Source organism: Symphalangus syndactylus, chromosome 8 (genome assembly GCF_028878055.3).
Source record: "Symphalangus syndactylus isolate Jambi chromosome 8, NHGRI_mSymSyn1-v2.1_pri, whole genome shotgun sequence".
In the NCBI taxonomy this organism is placed as follows: domain Eukaryota; kingdom Metazoa; phylum Chordata; class Mammalia; order Primates; family Hylobatidae; genus Symphalangus; species Symphalangus syndactylus.
The window spans coordinates 85,627,411-85,650,808 of NC_072430.2; the positions used below are offsets into that span (position 1 = coordinate 85,627,411).

A 23,398-nucleotide genomic window follows, 5' to 3' on the forward strand; every position below is an offset into this window, starting at 1 on the left:
TATTTATTGAGAGAATTTTTTAAAAATTGCACAAATTAACACTGGAAGGTCAAACTAGAAACCAATAACGCATAGAGGAAGGACAGATAATCAGGGCATAAGACTAGAAAGATGACATTTTTAAGAAAACCATATATATAGATTTGACTTAAACATGTGTGCACTTCATGTATAAAAAAAGCCTTTAAATCAGAAACAAATCTAAAATATAAAAAAGTCATATATAAAATTAGTCATATAACCACATAAGATAGAATTATTCCAAGTGACATTTGAGCAAAGTGCTGTGTCTATACTTCCTTAGTCAGTGTTCTGAGAAAAAAAGGACCGCAAAGGAATCTGAAACTTTATGCAAGACTTTTATTAGCAACAATTTTTATATTTTTGAAATTTTTATATAAGGATGAAGCAAATAACTAAAGATCTTAATGTTGTTAATAGGAACCTAGAGGAAAGTTCATAAATCTTTATGAAAGCAATTTTTTAAATTTGTATTTTTAATTGTTCCCTCTTTCATATTTCAGGTTAGTCTTTTAAAAAGCTGTTTAATAAAGAGAATTCCAGATATTATTTCCAGTAGTCTATATAACTTTGACTATTATCACTTCAAAAATAACAATAGATGTATTTCAGTAATTAGATTAATTGCAATTCTCTATATTTTTGCAGTTTTGTTTTATAACATGAGTTTGGATGTGAACAGAAAGGCAGAGTCTCCATCAAGATTCTATTTTTCTTCCAATGGAACTTCTGATGTGATTACAGGAAGCATACAAGTGTCCAGCAGAGTAGCTAACTGTAGAACACATCAAGCATTTATGCGGGTAATGTAAGCTATTTTTTTATTAATGAATATGTGAACTTCAACGTTGTTGATAGAGAGAAACTTATTGTATTGGTATCTTTTTATAAAATGTAGATAAAAGCAACTGTTACCCCTCCTGAACCTGTTGCTACAGTTAAAGTATCAGGCAATCTCAACCCAAGTAATTCAGAGTCCTCTTATTGTATCATCCTTTTTCACATTTGTCACATTTGACCTCATCATTTGAAAACACTTGCCTTTTCCTTTCTAAAATTTCATTTCTCATATCCCTGTTTATCTGCTTGCCTAGAAATATACATCTTCAGTAGCTCAACTGAGCCTCAAATCTATTCTGTGGTACCTTTTTTGGGGTGGGTCGAGGGAGGCGGGGAAGTTAGTTTGTTTTTCATACGACTCCAACGAAGCAGAATCCAAAATGACTGCTTTTGGATTATGTCTTTTGTTTCCATGCCAGCTTTGTCAGTGATGTCAGTGGGAACTCACACAGTTGTAGCATGGTGGGGATCATCTGTGGGCCAGGACGACAGCTCTCATGATGGTTTGGGGTATGTCCTGCCAAAGCACAGCCGATTTCATGTTTCTTTTATTAAAACACTCATTCCCAAACTGATCATCTCACTCCTCACATTGGTCAAATTTTATCATATGAAGCTGTGCCAGGTCTTTTTCATTAGGGAACGATGTACTTCATCAGAAAATCTATTGTCACAAAAAGCCAAACTATTCCCAGGAGCCCTTTCTGGGATTTCAAATAGTAGCTTCAGCTTAGGGCTTAATTTTCCCTTAGATACTTATTCCAAGCAAATGCAAGCAAGCATCAAGACTCCAATACGCTATTAAATGCTAAGAGCAATAATCCCCATGCTATTTCCTCATTTCCCTTAACAGTTTTTATTGTTGTACTAGAATAAAGCTATTAGATGGTTCAGAGCCAAAAGTATAGAATATTAATGTAACCATCATTTATATGGTAGGAATTAAAGAGGTTCTTTTTTCATGCTTCATAGATGTCGTTTTACTTACCTTAGTCAATTGTAGACACAAATATTGAGATCATTTTAAAGGCAATAAAAGGGCCAACATTAGATGTTCACAAAGAAACACATTGTGTTAAATTTGTAAAAGTGATCTGGTTTATTTAGTCCCGTGTTTCTTGGCATCGTTCCTATAAATAAGGGATCATCAAAATTGTACAGCTTTTTCGTAGTAAATTTGCAGCAGAAATGATTAGCAGAGGTAAGTGTTTTGTTGCATGTATATTTGTAGTGTTACCATGGTTTTGATGGTAGCAGGATTCAGCCATTGCCTTTGTACCATATTGCAAATATTAAATGATAGCACTTACTGCTGGGATTGTACATGGCAGAGACTTTTTAAGAAATGCTCGTTTCCTTCAGTATCTTTTTCTCTTCCTAAGTTACCTTGCTTGTGTTTGGAACACTTAAAACTCATATATAGAACGGCAAGAAGTTACTCCAACCCTCTCCTTTGTAACAAACCCACACAGAAGATAAGAACCACAGTTGCAGCTACCCTGAACTTGAGTTCTGTCAAGGAGCTGTAGCTGTTACCTAAGAAGGTATAGGAATGTAATGAGTGTACGTTCCCACCTCCACCAGGGTAATAGCCCAAGGCATTAGGATACAAAACATTAACACCTTAAGTTTCTACAGTCTGAAAGCATAAGACAGCAACCTGAATTCTTCCATCTTCCTAACACTAGAAAAGAAGACGCATAGCGGTTGGGATGCCTGGGTTGTTCCTGTGTTCCATAAAACGCATCTGGTACCATGGTACCAGGAGTGGGAGTGTTAACATATATATCTATTTTATCTCTGCATTCCTTACAATGAAATGAAGTGACGCTTGTTAATTACGTACTAGGGCCCACAACACCCACTTGTCAGAGGACTCCCTGCCTGTCTGTTGATTGGACATGCTTTACTTGTGTAGATGTTCCTACTGGCCATTCACTCAATTAATTTGATTGGTATTGAGTGCCCACATTGTGTCAAATTCTGTATATACCAGTGAATAAGACATAAAAAGATAACTACCCTCATGGAGCTTATAGTCTGCTGGGGTGAGACAAAAAATAATATGATAAAAATATACATTTTATAGTATTTTGGAATTATACGGATGATAAAGGAAAAAGGAGGGCAGAGTATAGAAATGTGCAGTGCTGCAGAAGGAGTGAAGTGGAGAATTTTAAATCGGATACTCAGAGTAGGCTTCATTCAGAAAGTGATATCTGAGCAAAGACGTGAAGGAAGTGAGGAAGTTACCCATGCAGATATCTAGGGCAGTTGTTCTTAGTTTTAGGGTGTAATAGCAACAACACCTGTAGGGCTTCTGAAAATACAAATTGCTGGCCCCCATCTAGAATCCCTGATTTAGTAGGTCTGCAGTAAGGGCTGAGAATGTGCATTTCTGCAAAGTTCCCAGAGGACCCATACTTTGAGAACAGCTGGTTCAGGAGAAGAGTATTCCAGCAAGAAAAGCTGAGTCAAAAGGCCTCAAGAATGTACCTGGTTATTTTAAAGAACAATGGGGAGGCAAGGATGGCTAGAAATGTAAGCAAAGGGAAGAATGGTGGAAGGAGAGATTATATAGAACCTGTGGCTTTTTCTCTGAGAGAAAGGGGGATCTATAACAGCATTTTGGCAGAGAAGTCACATGATCTAACATACGTATACAAAGGAACACTCTAGCTGCTGTGCTGTGAATAGAGTAGGAGATCCAGCGTCGACACATGGAAAAGAGGCTACTGTGGTAACACAGGTGAGAGATGGTTGCAACCAAAGTGGTGGCAGTGGATATGGTAAAAAGTAGTTGAAGTCAATTTGCTGACATCCAGTTTACAATTTGCTGAGAGACTGGATGTCTGGCATCTGAGAAGGAGGCTCTGTGATGACTCCAGGGTCTTTAGCCTGAGCCACTTGGAAATGTAGTTTTCATCAATCGAGACAATATTGCAGGAGAACACCTTTTGAGTAGAAAATTCTAGAGTTGAGTCGTAGGCCTGCTTAGCTAGAGAGACCTATTTTAAATGTAAATATCAACTAAGCCTTTGTACATACTCATCTTGAGTTGAGGACAGGCAGAGAACAGGAAAGGCAACTTAACATATCTTTGGCATATGGATGGTATTTAAAGCCGTGTCAAGATGGCTGAGATCAGAAGAGGGTCACTCTCTGTACTCTGGGCCGCTACAACATGAAGAGGTTGGCGAGAAGAGGCCCACAGAGGAGATAAGAAGGTCCAATCAGTAAGAAAGGAAGAAAATCAACACTGTGTGGCATCCTGGAAGTGAAGTGAAAAAAGGGAAAAGCATGATGATGTTTTCTATACTGCAGCTTGATCAAATAAGATGAGGGCTGAAAACTCAGTATTGGATTTATAATGCAGAGGCTGTTGGTGGTGACAAAAGCATTTCAGACATTAGTGGGGGGAAGGGCGGAAGGAAAGGAATCAGAAGCGTTATAGGTTATTCTTTCAAAAAGTTTTGCCCCGAAGGTGACCAAAGAAATGGAGTTGGGGGTCAGTAGCTGAACTGGAGTGAAGAGCTTTCTCGAGTTTTGTCTTTTAAGACAGGAGAAGCATTAGCATGTTTTTATGCTGATAGGCATGCTGCAATAGAGTGAAAAACTTGGGATATATGTGACGGGAGAAGAGCTGGAACTAAATTCTTGAAGGCAGAAAGGGAAGGATTAAATGTACAACTGAAAGGGTTGGTTCTACATAGGCATGTGCATGATTCATCTAAGTGTGTGCTTGCAGGTGCTGGGTAGATGTGGTGGTGGGGACTGTGGAAGTTCTCATCTGATTGCTTTAATAATCTCAGTGAACTAAGAAGCAAACTCACCAACTAGAGTAGAGATGGAGGAAGTGGCATTTGGAGTTTGGGAAGACATGAAATAGTCTTCTAGGAGAATGTGAGAGTAACAAAATACAGGATGGTTGTCAGATGGTGTTTGGGACCACTTGCACTTATTGTCATAAACTGAGTGTAGCCTGTGTGCTTGTGTTTTTCTTCCCAGTCACATTCAATCTTGCAGGAGTAGATGAAGAGTTACAATAAACCAGGGTTGTGGTTTGGTCAAGAGAGTGAAGCAAGCAAGGAGCATGCAGCGGGAGGGAATGTACAAGGGAATGGTTATATTTTTGGTTGTGAAGTTGAAGCAGGCTAAGGAGGGGAGGGGGCACACCAAGACGGTGAGGGACCAGGAAAGAAATTTGAATTGGAGATCCCGGTACAATCAGCAAATTGTTGGAATTGACTATTAAATGGATTGAGCTGCAAAGATGGCATAGATATTATAAAATAGAAAAGCCCTTGGAGACCTAAAAGTGAGGAAAAGATTGAATTTTGCTTTTATTTTTGCTGATAATTCTTTGATTACCTTATGCAAACGAAAGCCTTTAAATTTACTTAAAAATCCATCGCGTTCTTTGATGGCTGGGAATTCGGCTGTCAAAAAGACTCCAGATCTTAAGTTTATATAAAACTTATGTTTAAAAAAAATTATTCTCTTTTAACCACAATTCTTTAGTTTTATGCTACATCTTCTTGGACTAGGGTGCATTTTTAATAGTCTAATAAGGATCTATATCACTGGCATGTAGATTTTTGTTCTGGCATGTAATTTTTCTGAGGCTATGTTTTCATTTATCTGGTTAGTAGGGGAATCAGTTTTCTTAAGTCTAATCATAAAAGAGTATCACACAGGATTACTTTGCTTGACTGGTCAAAATTTGTTCCTCATAAAATAAGAAAGAAGGAAGAAATTGTCTTTTTTTTTTTTTGCTTTAAAAAAACCTTTGTATTTTAGTTGATTATAATTATGCCAAGCTTTAATTTTTGCCACCAGAGCCATACAATTATTAGATTTTGCTAATGAGTTAGAATATTTCCATAATATAAAGGAAATAGTTAATTTCATTTATATCTTTTAGCGTTTTATCTATTGAAATCGTCTTCTATTAGACATTGCTTTTTCCTCTATGAAAAGATGTTTCCCCATTTATGTAAGTATATGAAAATATTTATTTTTGCTTTATTTAAATATACAACTTCATCAAATTTTAGACATTTCTTAGGACAAGGGATAATTTTGAAGCAGTTTTGATTTAGGGAAACCCAAACTGTAACTTGAAGCAGTTTTTAGACATGTTAGAGCAGCCATGGTAGTGAAACTTCCTTGAAATTTTGACAGATGATATCTCTTGGTTGAACTTGATGGATCTCTGCATCAAAATATCCACTGATATTTGAGAAGATAAGAAGGATGCTACATTGGGATAACAAAAGAAGCAATAAGATTTCCTGTTTGTCTGCATTTCCAGTAAAGTTAGAAATACTGGCTTAGCTGCTGAACGAAGAATGCCTGTCCCCAGAGATATTCTGAGAGCCAGTGAATTCAGTGGCCTTCGCATGTTTTATTAAAATCATGACATCAATCTACCTGGGTAGATTAGTTAATTCTTTTCTTTCTTTGATTTCTCAAATTTCTGAATTTTAGATTTCTGAAATACGGGTTTGTTTTGTTATGTAAATCTTTAGGTGACTTCTAAAACTCATCTTTTTTCCATAGTTTCAGGAAAACAAATGTGTATTTGATTAGTAAATATATATTTTTGTATTTTTTTATTTCATTTGCTTATATTGTTGAGCGATACATGCATATAGTTTAATGAAATGTCATTTACTCCAAAGAAGAAATATTTTAACAATAGCACACTATGGACTGATTCATATCTGCAGACATTTCTGCTGAAAATCTAAGTGCGAGCAAACTATATCACTGTACTAATATTATGATATTATGATTATTATAACGTATGTGAATTCTTTGTTAGATTGCAAGGTCTTTGAGGCAGGATATTATCTTTTGCATATTTGTATTCTTAGAGCTAGCACAATCCATTACATAAGGCAGAAAGTGAATAAATATTTAACAAATTTATGGATGCTATGTTCTTGGTGCTATTTAAAAAATTCTACAAGAAAAATCCGAGAATGTTTTATTGGTATAATGGTTAGGGCATTTGTCTTGGGGGTGCTGTCTTTTCTCAGGAAATTGTAGTGCTAGATGTCTGACTGTTCTCTACCACTTGAGCCAAGCTTACTAGATAAAGGGACTGCAATTATACAAGATGGTGATGGTTCAGGTACCAACCTATGTCTTGGTCTCAGCTTTTCTTTCCCGAGCCCTGCATTAGCACCAGAGAGGTATTTCCAAAATCTGGTCATATTCCTTGCTTAAAATCTTCCTATGTAAGAGCCTCCCCAGCCCCTTTTATGTGTAGATTAGGTGGCCCTACTTCTTCTGTATTTGGACATGCCTCTATCAGAATATTCATGCCCCACACTGTCTATGTGGATTTGTGGAACATAGATTGTGACAGGTGCCGACTTTCAGTTTTGTATCCCTAGAGCTGCCTTGGACACAGTAGACCCATGAATAGATATCTTCAAATATTTATTCCTGACATTATTTCTTATTTAGTGATATCTTATAAATTTTTTTGCCCCACCAAATTAACAGGAGGACATGGGCCTGTTGCTCAGCTCTCAAGTTGGCCAGAAATACAGATTTCCATGAAAGTCAAGCAAGAAGACAGACGTTATGTAATTTCAGGCATGTGCCAATTTGCATGCTTGTGGGCACCCTATTTTATGTAATTGTCCATAAAAATATGGCATGGAATCTTCATTATTTTTAATGTAGATAGCACATGCCCATCCAAATTTTAAAATGTAAACAAATCTACTTTTTACTCCCAAATATTTAATTAATCACTTTAAGACATTTTTGATATTACAGCTTTTGTCCTTAGGTGGAGCTGTTAAAGTTAAATAAGTGTGAAGGTCTGTCAAATACAGTTTTTGCAAGAGTGCATGTACATTTTATATATTGTAAGAAAAGCGTAATTAATAGGTAATTAGGATAATGAAAGTAATATACAACAGATGTAGAGAAGACCTTGTGGAAAATTAGTATGAATTAGATAGCATGTGATTTGGTCAAAGCAAGCTTGTTGAGAAGAATTAACACAGTGGACATGTGGAGGGACAATCAGTGGCTGTCTAGCTCCTACACCTAGGGAATAATTTAATCAAGTTTGCTATTGTAATACTCAGGGCTTCAAGCTGTTCGGTTTTCACAAGTCGATAACTTGGGATTTGGCCTTGATTTGCAGCATTCCTATATGGTCAAGGTTTCATGTTGAGATGATCACTTACCAAGTAATTTAATAAAAGAATCTCTGTATCAGAATGGAAAAGTAATCAGGGATCTTGAGTACTCTGATTCAGGCTCCAAATCTTCTAAATACCATTTAATAAATAGAGCTCTATTCCTTGTTCTATAACTAATTTTCTATTTAATGTTGATGGTTGGCAGTAGTTCAGTTTTCTTATTCCTTCCAAATGTTCACCAGAATCTCCTATTCTAGGAAACTGAAATTTAGTAATTTCTTAGTTGGCTTATATACCTGAATTTTGAAGCAACATACAAATCTTGTCATGTCTGCTTTACGGACATTGTGTCGTTTAATCATCACAACAATAAGGTATAGGTATAACCACCATAATTGTTATTATTCCCATTTTCAGATAACATAACTAAGCTACAGACAAATTAAGAAACTTGTCCAATGTTACATAGATAAGTGGTGGACCCCAGATTTGAACACCAGTTCTTCACCTTCAGACCACTATTGCTTTTAACCACTATATACATAAATGGATAACGTTGTAAATGAAAAGAGAAAAAAGATTTTTGTTCATAATTACATAAAGACATAGAATAGATATAGTCTTTTATGTGGTGTGTGTCATCTTTATTAAATTACTTCGTTGATTTTTATCAAAAGTTACTATATAAATAATAGAGCAACACAGCAATAATTTGTGTCATAGGGATTTTTTTCCCTATTCCTTAAGGATTATTAATTGATGAGCTTTGAAAATATTCTATTCCTTATTTGCTTTGGGGCAGTAATGTCTAAGCCATATTACAATCCTGAAATGTCTATAGATAAATAGAAACCTGGTCCACTGACATTACTCAGTAGGAGGTCTGTCAATTGCAGTGTCATGGGTCTACCCTGAGGAACTCATCTAGCATAATATAAACCTCATTTATGGTTTAAGTTAATATGTCTAGCCTAGGTGAAAACACTTGACTCTTTAATGGTCAAGAGGGAATTTGTTGAATCTATTTTTTAAAATGAGAAGAACTTATAGATTGAAACGATCATATGAAAAGTAGAGTCAAAAACTCAGCCTTAAATTATTAGCATGAAAGACATCACAGTCTGTAACCAATTCATCAAATTGTTTGCTTCATATAGCGACAATTCTAATACCAAGAAAAACAAAAACTGCATAGATTTTCTCCACTAGTTTCCGTGTAGGTGGGCTATATGTGGTGATGTGAACTGCTCTCTCATATCCTGAGATCATTTCTACTTTTAATTTTTGCAGTGTCTAAAATCTTATTTTATACATTTATCATCGACATGTCTTACTTTATATAGTTTCTCAATTGAATTCTATTATAAATCCTCTTAGGTTACTTTAGTAGTAAAATCTTATTAGCTTACCTTTTTAGATAAGGAGAAGTCTTTTGTTGAGTACGCTTTGAAAATCACATTTCTCTCTGCGCAGTGCTTGAACAGGTGCTTTCTAAGAGACACCGTGTTTTATATGTTACCTGATTTTCATATACACTTGCCCTGCAGTATCCATGGGGGATTGGTTCCAGGATCCCACTTGGATACAAAAATCCAAGGATCTTCGAGTCCCTTATATAAAATTGTGCCATATTTGCACTTTACCTTTGTAAATCCTCTCATATACTTTAAATCATCTCTAAATTACTTATAATATGTAATACAATGTAAATGCTATGTAAATACTTGTTATACTGTATTGGTTAGGGAATAATGACAAAAAAAATCTGTACATGTTCAGCACTGATGCAACCATCCATTATTTGCCAACTATTTTTGATCCAAGGTGGCTGAACCCACAGATGTGGAACCGATGGGTACAGAGGGCTGACTCTCTTGGCTTTCATATGCTTGAGAGTCTAGGACACTTTAACTATCTAGTGAAGTGCTTACTTAATCGAATGACAAATGCTTTCAAAGATATTTTCTTGTTGATTATTTCACTGTGTGTAAGCAAATAATTTTGAAAATAATGTGGAATTTTTTAATGAGGCTAGCAAATAATCAAATGAAAAGAAAATCATTTATAAGTTGATAGAAAACATTTTTAAAAGAAAATAATGTCTGCATATAGAAATAAAGGTTAAAATGTAAGAATTGTCAATCAGTTGTAATAAACTCGAGCTGTTTCTTTGGAGACAGAAGACAATGAATTTTAAAAATCTGATTATTGAAAAAAAAAAAACTTGTGACCACATATCAACAAGAATAGGAGTAAGAAATGCTGTGTAGACATTAGTTAAGATATTAAGTTTAAATGAATGTTATACAGAGCGGAATGGACTGTGAATGGGTTACAATTTCTGCATAATTGGTAAATAAATTCAAGAGTTCTTTGTGAAGTATAAAAGCACAATAAACTAAAAAAAATAAAAAAATGGCCAGGCGCGGTAGTTCAAGCCTGTAATCCCAGCACTTTGGGAGGCCGAGGGGGGTGGATCACTTGAGGTCAGGAATGTGAGACCAGCCCTACCAACATGGTGAAACCTGGTTTTTACTAAAAATACAAAAATTAGCTGGGTGTGGTTGTGCATGCCTATAATTCCAGCTACTCGGGAGACTGAAGTGGGAGGATCACTTGAACCCAGGAGAGGGAGATTATAGTGAGCTGAGATCACGCCACTGCCCTCAAGCCTAGGTGACAGAGCAAGACTGACTCAAAAATGAAAAATAAATAAATAAAAACTTTAACAACTAATAAGAAAATCAGTGAAGTGACCAGTGTATACAATTAGATGTACAAAACAAATACTTTTCCTATATACCATTCAGTATCTGTTAGAAAATATAATAGAAAAGTTCCATAAAGAAAGAAAAGGGCTGGGTAGGGTGGCTCACACCTGTAATCCCAGCTCTTTGGGAGGCCAAGACTGGAGGAGCCCTTGAGCCCAGGAGTTCAAGACCAGTCTGGGAAACATTGCAAGACCCTGTCTCTATAAATATGAAAATATTGGCTAGGCATGGTGGTGCACACCTGTAGTCCTAGCTATTCTAAAGGCTGAAGCAGAAGGATCGCTTGAGCCCAGGAGTTCAGAACTGTGGTGAGCTACACTTTGCTCCAGTCTGCTGACAGAGGGAGATCCCATCTCCTTAAAAAAAAATAAATAAATAACTAAAAAGGATGTTTTATAATAAATCTGGAGTCAAATGAATCAAATTCCATCAAAATATTATTGCGAGAGATAAAGAGAAAACATATAGGGTAATGTTAAATGGGATAAAAAGCCCTTTGAAATGATTTACAAAAAGCTTATCATGAAAGATACTTATGTTATAATATCAAGTTATGTTTTAAATGCATAGAAAATAGCATGGAAGAAAATACTCCCACGTATAGACCGTTATAACTATTATTGGATGGTATTATTTTTCATTTTTATTCTTTTTGTGTTTTTCATAAGAAACATAAATGATTTTGTGTGATATGAAAAAATATACATCTTTTTTTTAACAGTTTAGATAAAAGATAAGTATTTGTTTTTTCTTCCATGTATAGTGTTTGGCCTTATTCAGGAAAGGAGTTTTATATTTTTTTAATTTATGTGCTTCTTTTTGTTATTAATTCATACGGTTATTTTCCTTAGAAAGATGTGCGGGACATCCTCACCCCAATTCAGATTGAAGCTGCTTACCACCTTGGTCCTCATGTCATCAGTAAACGAAGCACAGAGGAATTCCCACCACTTCAGCCAATTCTTCAGCAGAAGAAAGAAAAAGACATAATTAAAAAAACAGTAGGAATATTTTCCTTTATTCAAATTATTATGTGGCATTTAACTAAATTTTTAAAATATGGCATAATTCTGAAGAAGTGAACTATATGTCAGAATTTTTAAAAAAATTTTATGAATTTTTTAAAAAAATAGATTTATGATGTGTCATGTTTTCCATTTCTTTAAATTGTTTATATTCCCTTTAGGATATTGAACTGAATATTTTAAAATATGCATTAATCACAACGGTAGATTCTCATATAAAATGCTGATATTCTATTTTTAATGCCTTGCAAGTGAAGAAAGATATATTACTAGAGAGACATCATAATGGGAGAAGGTTGTATTTATAAGTTAGTTATTCAGTGTCATCACGTGTCCTCAGTTTATCTTCCTCTTCTCATTTTCTCCCTTGCTTTCATCCTATTCACAGATTCACTCACGTCTTCATAATCAAATTTTCTTGCTTAGTTTTACCCATTTACAGACACATGTATTTATGTTATACAATAACTTCTTTTTAAAAATTTTATTATATGCTTTTCAGCCTCATCCCAGGATCAATTGCATTTGAGATGGATCCTACATTCTAACCAGTGAACCGTTTTCTAAATTATCTCAAAATATTTAAGTTTCACTGACAGTGTATTTATTCTCAGGAGTCCTGTTGTTCAGACCTTTAGTGTCTATCAACACAAAGACATAGTGTTTGTCCAAAAACAGGATGTGTCTGGGCATGGTAAAAAGCCTTCATTAAAATGTTCACTAATGACACACAGAATGTAAAAGATGAAAGGGACATTTAAAGGTCTGGTTCATATCCTGTCCAGACAAAATTGCCCCATAGTCACTTTAAGATAATTGAGCTTACAATCACCACTAGTCTAGTCTAGAATACAGGATCAAGTGAAGATAACTGAAGAGCAGATTTTTCTCTGTACCCTCATATGAAAATATTTACGGAAGTCAGGGGTTGTTTTTACTCTTCTGTTAAACTTCAGTTGTCAACATCAACTATTTGTAAATGTCTTTAATAGTGAGAATCTCAATATTGCAAGTGCACAAGCCAAAACCTTAGCAATTTGTAGTTATATTAATTTATATTTTGATTCTTAGAACAACCTGCTTTACCAATAGAAATGGCAGAAAAAAATCATATTTATTTAGAGAGATATTTACACTTCTCCCCCAGCTGTAGGCACGCTATTTGACAGTACTCTAGTCACTTTACACTTAATGAGCCTGGCTCCTTCTGACTTTCTAGATCTCTGTTTTCTGCATCTGTCTCTCTTTACCTATTCCCGTTATCTTCCCTTTTATCTCTCCCCATTTTTTCCTTTTGTCCAGCTTATGCCTTGGGTCTTCCTAGGTCCTTTGTAGTATTTATTGATCTTATTAAAAAGCTTAGAGTTAATTAAATTCTGAAACCCTTACTTATTTAATTTTGTTCAATGTTGCCTCTAAGTAAAATTTCTAAGTATCTCCATGTAGCTAATTTCAGTGAATATAAAATCACTGTCCCAACATCTGCCAAAGTTAAGTGTCATACTTACATGTAATAAATGGGATCAAACTGCAGCACCAGAAAATTGAGAGGAAACCAGTGAAAAACATCTTGGCTGCTAATAAACTCCTTTAATGCCTTTCATTTAACTTTTTTTCCAAATCTTATTTCACTTACAAAATTTGGGCTTTAAGTTTTACCTATTTAGAAGTTAACTATTTTAGCCCTGCAAGTAATTGTCATTTGAACCCTACTAATTCTCAATTTGAACTTTTTAAAAGAGATAAAATAGAGTTGTCAATTTGATGTATCAATTTTATTTTTCTCATGCATCACAGATGTTGTCTTCTTTAAAATACATATAAATATACTTGCTGATTAAATCAAAATAAAAAACCTTGTCTTTTTATTTCCAGATAAACTTTGCAAGGTTTTGTGCCCATGAAAATTGTTCTGCTGATTTACAGGTTTCTGCAAAGATTGGGTTTTTGAAGTAAGTATATGTGGTATATAGTCTCTGTTATTCATCAAGAGGGGGTAATGAGTGTGTGCATTTGCATTCCCAAAAGAAAAGGAACAACAGCTAACCCTTGAAAATTAACAGCATTTAAAGAATTAGCAACACAATGCTTAGTTTTTTATCGCCCAGAAAACTGGTTATATCACTCAGACTGATATATAATCCCAGTATGACAAATTTAAAAAGGAATAAACCATCTTGCTCTTCTAAATTCATAGAAGGGGAAACAGAGTAAAAAGGAAATAGATATGTGCTTTAGAATAGCATCTAGCACGTAGCAAAGACTGGATAAATGTTGGTTGCTGTCGTTATTTTATGATGGCAAATAAACCACTGCAATTTTTTTATCATATCTGGATCCCCTATATTCAAATCATTTTGCATATCAAAGAGATGATGTGAAAACAAGGACCAGAGAGAGAGAATGAACACTTCAGGTTCAGGATTGATCATAGAAGGCAAGTGAAAGAAGGGAAGGAGATGCATCAGTGACAGGGCAGGAAAACGGGCAACTATTTTTGGGAGATTGGGATATAAATGGAGCAGCTGTAATTTGGGGCATGTTGAATTTGGAGGGACTTTTCTATGTGGCATTCCACTTGAAAATCTAGTTCAGGATTATGTTTGGAAGTTCCTCCATACATTAGTGACTTGTGAGATGTCCCAAGGGATAGAAATGTGAATTTTGTAGAGGAAAAAAATTATGGATCAAATCTTGGGGGACAATTCAAGGAGACTAAAAAGAATGGGGAGTCCCTGTAGGAGACTGAGAAGGTATCTTCAAGGAATTAAAGAGAACCAAGTCCCTGGTGAAATAGCCAATGGAGAATATAAACAGGGAGACTTAATATTGTAAAATTTGTAAAAAGATCAGATAGTGTAATGTCTAAAGGTCATGGAAGTTGGCATTTATTAATAAAATGTGACGGGTGGTGAAAAAATGGGTATCACTGGCAAATGTTAAGATAGAACTCTCAGTGCAGAAGTAGCCAAATGACAGGATTAGTGATGAAAGAAAGGAGAGTATACTGGGAACAAGTGGGTTCAAGTGAGGAATTTTTATGTATTTATCAAATGTTGTTATTTGTTTAATTATTAGAAGATGTAAATGTGAGGGCCAGAGGCAGGGAAAAGAATAAACTGGAGGGAGACATCCATACTTCAATTCCCCTCTGAAGCATTTCGCCGTTGACTTCCTGTTTTGAATGTCTTATCCTTTAATTTTCATGATACTATCCTACTCCCATTGTCTTGGTAGTTATTTAGCCCTTTCTTTTCAGCTGTTTTTGATGGATCTTTGGTTTTGGCACCCTAAATGGTCCTCCCTCAGCCCTTTCTCTCACTACCACCTTCAACCTTGGTAGTCTTGCTCACAACTACAACTTCAACTGGCATGCCTACACTGCTGATGCCTAAACCAGTGTCACTTGAGTTTCACACCCATCTACATATCAAATTCCCTATTAGACATGTCCTTTTGGGTGCCCTATAGTTTCAATCTGCCCAGGCACTATCCAGGAATGACATGGACATTAGAAAGTTACCAAAGCCAGAAACCTAGGGCTCAATCTGCATTCTTTTCTCTTTCTTATTCCTGATATCCAGAATTATTAAGTTCTACAATACTACCACCTAGATGTCTTTCTTATCCATCATGTTTTGCTATCTGTACCACTATTACTCCAAACTAGGCACTCACTATCCTACCTAGGTCACTAAGTTCTCCTGCTTTCTAGGATACTGGCCTTCGATTTTGCATTATTAACATACACATGTGATAACAGTGCTTCAGTGGCTCATTTTAGACTTAAAATCTAAACTCCTGGGTGGTATTTTTCACCAATTCCCCAGGGAGTTTTTTCATCAATGGCTGAATACTTGTGGTGGTTTGGCTATGCCATGCTCTCCTGAACCTCGATATCTTCTCACTTCTTCTGCCCATCTACCTGATTAACTTTTATTTATCTTTTAAATCTCACCTGTTTCCTAGGGGAAGCCCCCCTGGTCTTCAGCTACTTAAACTTAAGTTCTGTTGTGCCCTTGGTCCTATGGCACTGTGCTCACAATTATGGAGAGTCTGTCTCCACACTGTCCTGGAAGCTGCTGCAAAGCAGGGTCCTGTCCTTTCATCTTTGTGTTCTCAATGCCTAACAGTGCCTGGAGTGCTGCAGGTGACTGGAGAGGTTTGCTGAGAATGGAACAAGATCCCAGAAGGGATCAGATTCATAGGTAGAGGAATTAGCCTTAGTTAAGAATCTCCTTATCTTGAGCTAACAAGCTATGAAAAGATGCTTGACATGAAGAAATTTCAATGTGGAAGGGAGGGAAATACAGAGAACTCATGGATGGCTAGGATAAAAAGCAAGTTTATATATGGTAATTGAAGGCATTGAGGATATGTTTGGGAACTTGAAAGGAACGGAAAAAATTCAAAATAGATAAAGGACAGGGAGTCAACTTGGAATAAGTAAAAAGGTTGACAAACAGAGTTGAGTACCCTACTGTGGTAGGATCACATATGGCCAAGAATCAATCAATTATTTTCACTTAGGTAATGTCAGTTTAGCCTTGAGAGTCCATAGTTCAGGGCCAAAAAGCCTTGACCTATTTGATTGATGATTGGACTTTATACTTAAGTTACCCAGATTAACTGTAATCCAGAAACAGTGACTACTGACTACTTTGTATCCCAGCATGTAGGGCAGTGCCTTTGTTGATTTCTTAGTTGAATAACTTACAATCTTCCCATTTCTGTATTTATTTTCTTCCTAAACTGCTTAATTGTCTTAGTGTTTTTACCCTCATGGGCCTTTGATAAGACGAGCTGTATGGGGGAAATCTTTTCTAAGTTGCAAGCAAAGGAGTGTTTTCATTTTCTTAAATCAGACACTTGTGCTATCGCCTTTCATTGCAGTCTCTCTGGCCTATGAGAAAATGAGACGTTGACATTTATAAGAAAATATTACTAACTATGCTTCTTTCCTGAATAATGAAAATGCATCTTAATGTGAATTATTTTTCTTTGTTACATGTTTTCTCACAGCAAAATATCTACCTTGCATTTTTAATTTAGTGATAATATTTCTTGCAGCTTATCAAACCCATTATGATTTTAAATGGCATAATGATTTTAAATGAAGTGTAAGGCTGTGTTTCTTAAGGTGTTGTCTCTGAGCCACCTTTATGAGAATCACCTGGATACTTGAAAGAAATGCAGGTTGCTAGGCCCCAGACCATCCACATCAGAACTAAAGGGGACCAGGCCACAGATCTTCACAATTAATAGAGCTCCAATTTCTTATCACACTGAAACCTTAAGAACCAATGTTGTGGTGGTGAAGAGCTTCCAGATTTGAAGTCAAACTGACCTGGTTCAAATCCCATATCTACTGTATTACTAGTGACCTTTTCAGAGAAGACTTTTAACCTCTCTAGACCTCTTTCCTCATTGCTAAGTAGATAAAAATAGTACCGACTCTTTAAGGTTGTCTTAAAGGGTAATAATGCAGGCCAAGTGCCTAGTGCAAAGCCTGATTTACACGAAGGCTCAATAAAAGTCATTACTATTTCTATTTTTGATATATTATGGTTGGAATTTCTATAAATAAGCTTTTTTAGTTTGGCCATAAAATGAAACATTGCCAATTCTATACATAATTCTGTATATAAGCTTTATATCCTGAAAATATAGCTGGCTGTGACTGGCTCAGTAGTTGCAGTCTTACAAGGTTTGAAGTGGCATCAATGTCCATATAAGGTAGTAGGCATCATATTTTTTGTATCAACTAAGAAAGTTACAGGCTATGTATTTCTATTAGATAAATGATAATTTATTTGAGGAACTTTTAAATGAGAGCCCTTCTAATTAATTTCTTAGACTCACAGTGAAAGGTTCTGACAAAGTGCTTTGTGTTTTAGTAAATTATACTCTTATCAGACAAAAATATGTCTCTCCCACAAAGGTGTCCTCTCTCCTTTCTCAGAAACAGTAGGCGAATTGTGACCATATGTTCCGTGCATTCTCCCAGCTATAACTCTGCTGGTACTAATGGTATTTATGTGCCCCAGAGCTATAAACCTGTTTTAGGTAAATGTATTTACTCAGTAAAGAACATGAGTTTCTGAAGACTACAATAATAAACTGTCAACAGTACACTAAACAGTGCTTATCCACTCTCATCTCTTCATTAAGTTGAGGCTTCGTCCTGTATGTCTAAATGCTTAGGACAATAAACTACACTTAAAAGGACTTCCAGTGCAAAATAAAGATGAACCAACACGACTTCAAGATTACAAATATAATAGAAGGCATTAGCCATCACATAGGAAGTTTAAAATCAAATCCTTGATACTCATGTAAATGACACCGCAATACATTTCTGCACCTCAGTTGTGCTTCCAGAATGAGTGATGTAAGCTTTCCCTGAAGAATTGCTTCTGTATCTGTTAGGAATACTTTTAATTGCAAGTTTTAGAGTAACTAACAGTGACTTAATAAAGATATTATTTTGCATAATAAGCAGTCTTGAGGAAGGACGTTCACAGGTTTGGTGAACAGCTACCAAAGACTAGACATTGATGGCTATCTTTCCAGCTCTCTCAGCTTTTCCTCATGATCACAGTATAGCCAAGCACCATCAAGCTTCCAAGCAAGAGAAAAAGTGCTTTGTCATCTTTAAGTCTTTAAGTTGCCGTTCCAGGAAGGGCAGTGACTCATTAGATGTATTCTGATTAACCAGACCTGTGTTACTTGTTTATCCCTGATTCTGTCATGGTTGAAGGAGAATGGAGTCACCGTGATCACAGTAAATTGATCCTGAATCAATTATTTTGTTATTGTGATACATTCTCTGGAGTTGAACCTAGAGGTCTGTCTTCTGAAATATTAAGGGAATGCTGCCTGTCACCTGAATAATCCAGGGCTCTGTTGGCAGCTAAGAAGGGAAATCACCGTTGGCTAGACAATGAGCAATGAGCAACATCTGCCACTATGCTGTTAATCCCCCAAAGAGCTAGTCTGATGAAATTGTCCATTTTTAAAATGGAAATAGTAGGAATATTTGCCTCATTGACCGCATAAAGTTTTGAGAGAATGAATTATATGCTTTATAAACTAAGACATGCTAATTACTGGTTCAATCTTTCAATTTAAGTTTTTCTGCTGTTCTTCCCTTAACCTCAGTGAGTTTGCCTGTCTTTAATAAAATCTTCCTAAATGTCAGGTAACCTGTCTATTCCAACAGGCAAGAATTTTTCAGTATTGTCTTTTTCCCTGAAGTCAGTAGTAAAGGAAAAAAAGATAAAAATTTTACTTAGGCCTGTAGGCTACTTGCTGCAGGTTACTCTTTTGTCAAATAAATGAGTCATGTATCTTGACCTAGTGAAGTATGGTATCAGTTTACATTATATTTTATTCTAGCATCTTGATTAAAAACAAGTTAGCTATCAAGCCCTAATTCATTTTAGGGAGACAGGGTGAATTCATTATACTAAGACTTGGGGAGCATTTCTTGCAAAATAAAGCTATATTATTCACTCAGAAAACAACATACAGCCTGGTGCAGTACATCATTTTTCTATTTTTCCTCTGTCACTTATTAAGTTATGATTCTGTATGTACACAGTACCTTGATTTGTTTAAGTTACATGGATTCTAGGTTGCTTTGTAAATTTCAAGTCTGCATTATGCATGTTTTAATGAAGAATGAACTATGAGTCCTGGGGACAGCTCTGGTTCAGTCTTGTCGCACTTCCAGATGTGCACCTGGTTCCTTATTATGTCTCACATAGGAAGCTGGTAGGTATCTTTCTGAGAGCATCTTGTTAATGAATCAATTTACAGTAAGATGTATATTTGGGGGAAAAAAAAGTAGAATTGCAATTATGGTAATGTGGCAAAATAGCTTAAAAATGGAAAATAAACCAGGAGTCTAGCTGCTGAAATGTGAACATTGTGTTTCTCTTTAATTTGCTGTTGTCTTGGAACCTAGCTGTTTATGCAGTGCTTTCACCTTCTGTTGCTTGTCTAAGTGCCAACTTCTTTCCCAAAGGTGTTCAGTGACTAATGCTTTGGTTACAAGCCAGAATATTTTATAAATGTCTATTTCTGGGCAGCTCTTCTACAAGTCTTAATTAAACTTTAATGTCAAGCTGAAGTTTACTTTTAGAACCTCTTAGGTTGCTTTAGTCCTAACATGATTATAGAGTTTGCGGTGGGGGGGGCGGGATGTGGGACAGCCATGTTCCCACACATTTCCTCTCTCCCATTTAACAGTGCCACCAAGCAGATGCATACTACTTAACCCCAAGGTTTACAACACAGGCACGAGTAAATCACAGACATTCCCTAAAATGCTGTGGTAGCACACTGTCACTCAGACTCCTCCACCCTGCAGTGGTGCCCGGGGTTTGGAATTACTGCTTTGTTAGTTATTACACATTCTTCCAGCATATCCAACTGCTCAAATCAAGGATCCCAACATAGAGATGATGCATGTGAAAGTAGCATTCTTTCCTTTCTTCTCCATGTCTGGAGGAGTTATGAGGACTGGGGGATCATTTTCTCTAATTCTGTGTGGCTTATTGGGGTAAAGAACTGCATCCTATGCCATCTGAAATAATGAAGCTTCTATTATAGTCAGAATAGTACAAAATAGATTTCAATTAAATATGGTAATATGTTATATGTTTATTTTGTAATTAATTTACTCATCGGATTGCTCTGTAGCAAGAGCCTGCATCTTTTTTCTGTGAAGGGACAGATAATACATATTTGAGTTTTTGTGGGACAGAGATCTCTGTCCCAGCTACTCAACTCTGTCACTGTAGTGCAAAAGCATGGCTGTGTTCTCATAGAACTTTATTTACTAAAGTAGGCAGATATGTGAATTTGGCCTTCAGGCAGTAGTTTGCAGACTTCTACTCTATGATACGCTTGCTTTTTATATGGAAATTCTAAAGTATATATATTTTTATTAATTAAAAATAGTTCCTGATAGTATGTTTTGTTTTTTAAACATAGTTTGCTAACTTAGGCTGGTAGTGAAAGTAAGCCAAGATTCAAAGATTTTTAAGAAATTAATCCTGGGTTAAAAAATTATAAGAATCTCTCCTAGATAGAAACAAACATAGATATAAATATGTATCTAGCCTACAGAATTACACGTGTGTGTCGACCAAAAAACTATAATAGTTCCAAAAATGGAAATTGTCAAAAGTCCCATGGATAATTGAAAGGATAAATAAGATGTGGCATATTCATAAAATGGACTATATACACCAATGATAAGAAACATTTTACAACTACGTGTACCAAGATGTTAATCTCACAAACAAAATTTTGAATAAAAGCCGTGCAAAAGAACAGATACTCAAAGATTACATTACATTTATGTAAAATACAAAACTGAACAAAACCAATTTATATTATTAAAAATCAAGGAGGGTGGGGCCAATAACTGGAAGAAAAAACCCAAGAGGGTTTTTCAGTGGTGCTGCTAATATTTGTTTCCTTGATCTAGGTGCTTAACACATGTATTCATAAAAAATATTGAGCTGTACAATTAGGATATGTGCATTTTTCTATGCATGTATTATACTCTGATAAGTTTAGAAAAAGGAAAAATTTTCTAGCATTAAGTGAAGTGCCCATTTTCTTAGAAGTTATATTAGAGTTATAAAAGTGGGGAAAAATGTCCAAAATTATTTTATTTGCATATTCCGAGGTTCATAAGAATAATTCTCAAAAACCGTACTACATTTCCAGTTTTGATTTTGCCATGGTCATATGATGCCATTAATTCACAGGTCATTTCAGTAGGTTTATCACCATTAAAACATTAGGTTGTCTGGATGGGGTACAGATCACAATGTCGTAATGCTAGATATTTACTTTCTTAGTGAGACGTTTGCAATCTGTATACCATCACAGAACAGATAAACACGGTTTAAGGCTATAACGTGACAGTATTTATGCTGATAGTTTCATAGACTTCTAACAGTCAATAACTTACCAAATAATTTTCCCAGTTTTTTCTGACTTGTTGCTTGGACACCACCGAACCCTTCTTTACGTTTAATACAGACATGTACAAACCTGCTTATATTTTTTGAACACTGTGTTGTTAGGCCCTGAGAAAGCATGTGAATCACGATCCAGCATCTTCTCCCCAAGGCAAATTAGTCTAGTGGTGAGAGGAACCAGAGGCTTGACTTTGTGAAAATACTGCATTTTTATAGAGGTGCCCAGTGTGCTTTGAGAGAGGGAGAAGCTGCCACCTTACCCTGTTAGGGGAGAGCAGTGCAGAGTGAAGGTGGTTAACAGTGAGTTTTGGCTGGAAGAACAACTAAGAATTATTGACGTCCAAGCTAAATCTTGAAGAATAAGTACAAGTCAGATGCATGAAGAGGAGATGTTGACGTCAGAGTGCTAGCTTGAAGGGAGACACAAAACATCCTGGTGTATTAGATGCCTGTTTATAGAAAAATATGACTGAAACAAAAGAATGAATTGTTCAGTGGAAGTGAAGCAGGGACCAACTCTGGAGGGCCTCTGTGTCATGCTAAGGAGTTGGAACTCTTATCTTGAAGGCAATGTAAGGTTCTCAACAGATACTTACCGTTATTTAGTTTGCTTTCTTGAAAATGACCCTCTGGCAGTGTGAAGACTGGATTAAAGGAGAGGAGAAGGACTTGAGACAGATAAATCAATTAGAAACTCAATCCAAGTGAATTTAGGTTCAATCATGACATTTTCAGACTTAAAAAATATTTCTTGAGGCAGCCAATTTAACCGTAGTAGTAGAGAAAGAACAAGTATCATGTCTTTACTACCTCAGGCAAAAAGTGGTTTCCCAGAGCCTTCTACTCATAACACTTGCTCATTTGTGTATCATTTTTTACATTTATTTACACATCTGTCCTTTATTATATCAGCTCTAGGAAGGAGTGAAATTTGTTGGTATTTGGGAACGATGAACTTAGTGCCTGATTTATTGTACAGAAACTTTCAATTATATTCATTCATGAATCTTCAAGTAATACTTAAAAGCAGAAATTTTGAAACATGTTCTTAAACTCTGTCCTTACATATGCTGTCTTTAATCAATTCACAAAACAACTAAATTCCTACTGTATCTTTAGTATTTCCATAAATAGTTTATTCAAATACCAATCTTCTCTACAAATGTTGATTTGAATGACACAATTTAAACATTACTGAAGAAACTTTCTAAATTCTGCAGTGCTAGGTGGATATTTATCTTTTTTATCTATCCTCACCTGATATTTTGCTTTGGGTAACATGCTTCTCTACTTTGAACTCATTTTTCTAAATTTTAAATTACTAGATATCTAAGAACTTCTGTTCTTAGGGGAAAGTTTATAAAATGACATGCTATAATGGAAAGTGTTCCTTAGCACCTAGTTGTTCTAATCCTCTCACTGGGAAAAAAAAATGAACTGTGTAGAAATTTGCAATTGTTTCAAGACTTTAGAACATTCTAGCTGTGGCCTTTGAATAAGTTCCTTATGTCTCAAATACTTCATATTTAAAATATTTTAAGGACTTTATACAGTATACATAACCCAGATCT

At 35.6% G+C, this 23,398-nt stretch overlaps 1 protein-coding gene across 2 annotated transcripts in view; it reads left to right on the forward strand.

Moving 5' to 3' along the window:
- ITGA4 (integrin subunit alpha 4) overlaps positions 1–23,398 on the forward strand; it is a 434,521-nt gene that overhangs the window by 394,813 nt on the left and 16,310 nt on the right. For both annotated transcript variants that reach the window (XR_010122378.1, XM_055289905.2), the window contains 3 exons: positions 670–824; positions 11,653–11,802; positions 13,702–13,778. Coding sequence is in view for 1 of the 2 variants with exons in the window: in XM_055289905.2 (XP_055145880.2) it covers positions 670–824; positions 11,653–11,802; positions 13,702–13,778 (382 nt within the window). In the remaining variant the exon portion in view is untranslated. The remainder of the gene's footprint in view (positions 1–669; positions 825–11,652; positions 11,803–13,701; positions 13,779–23,398) is intronic.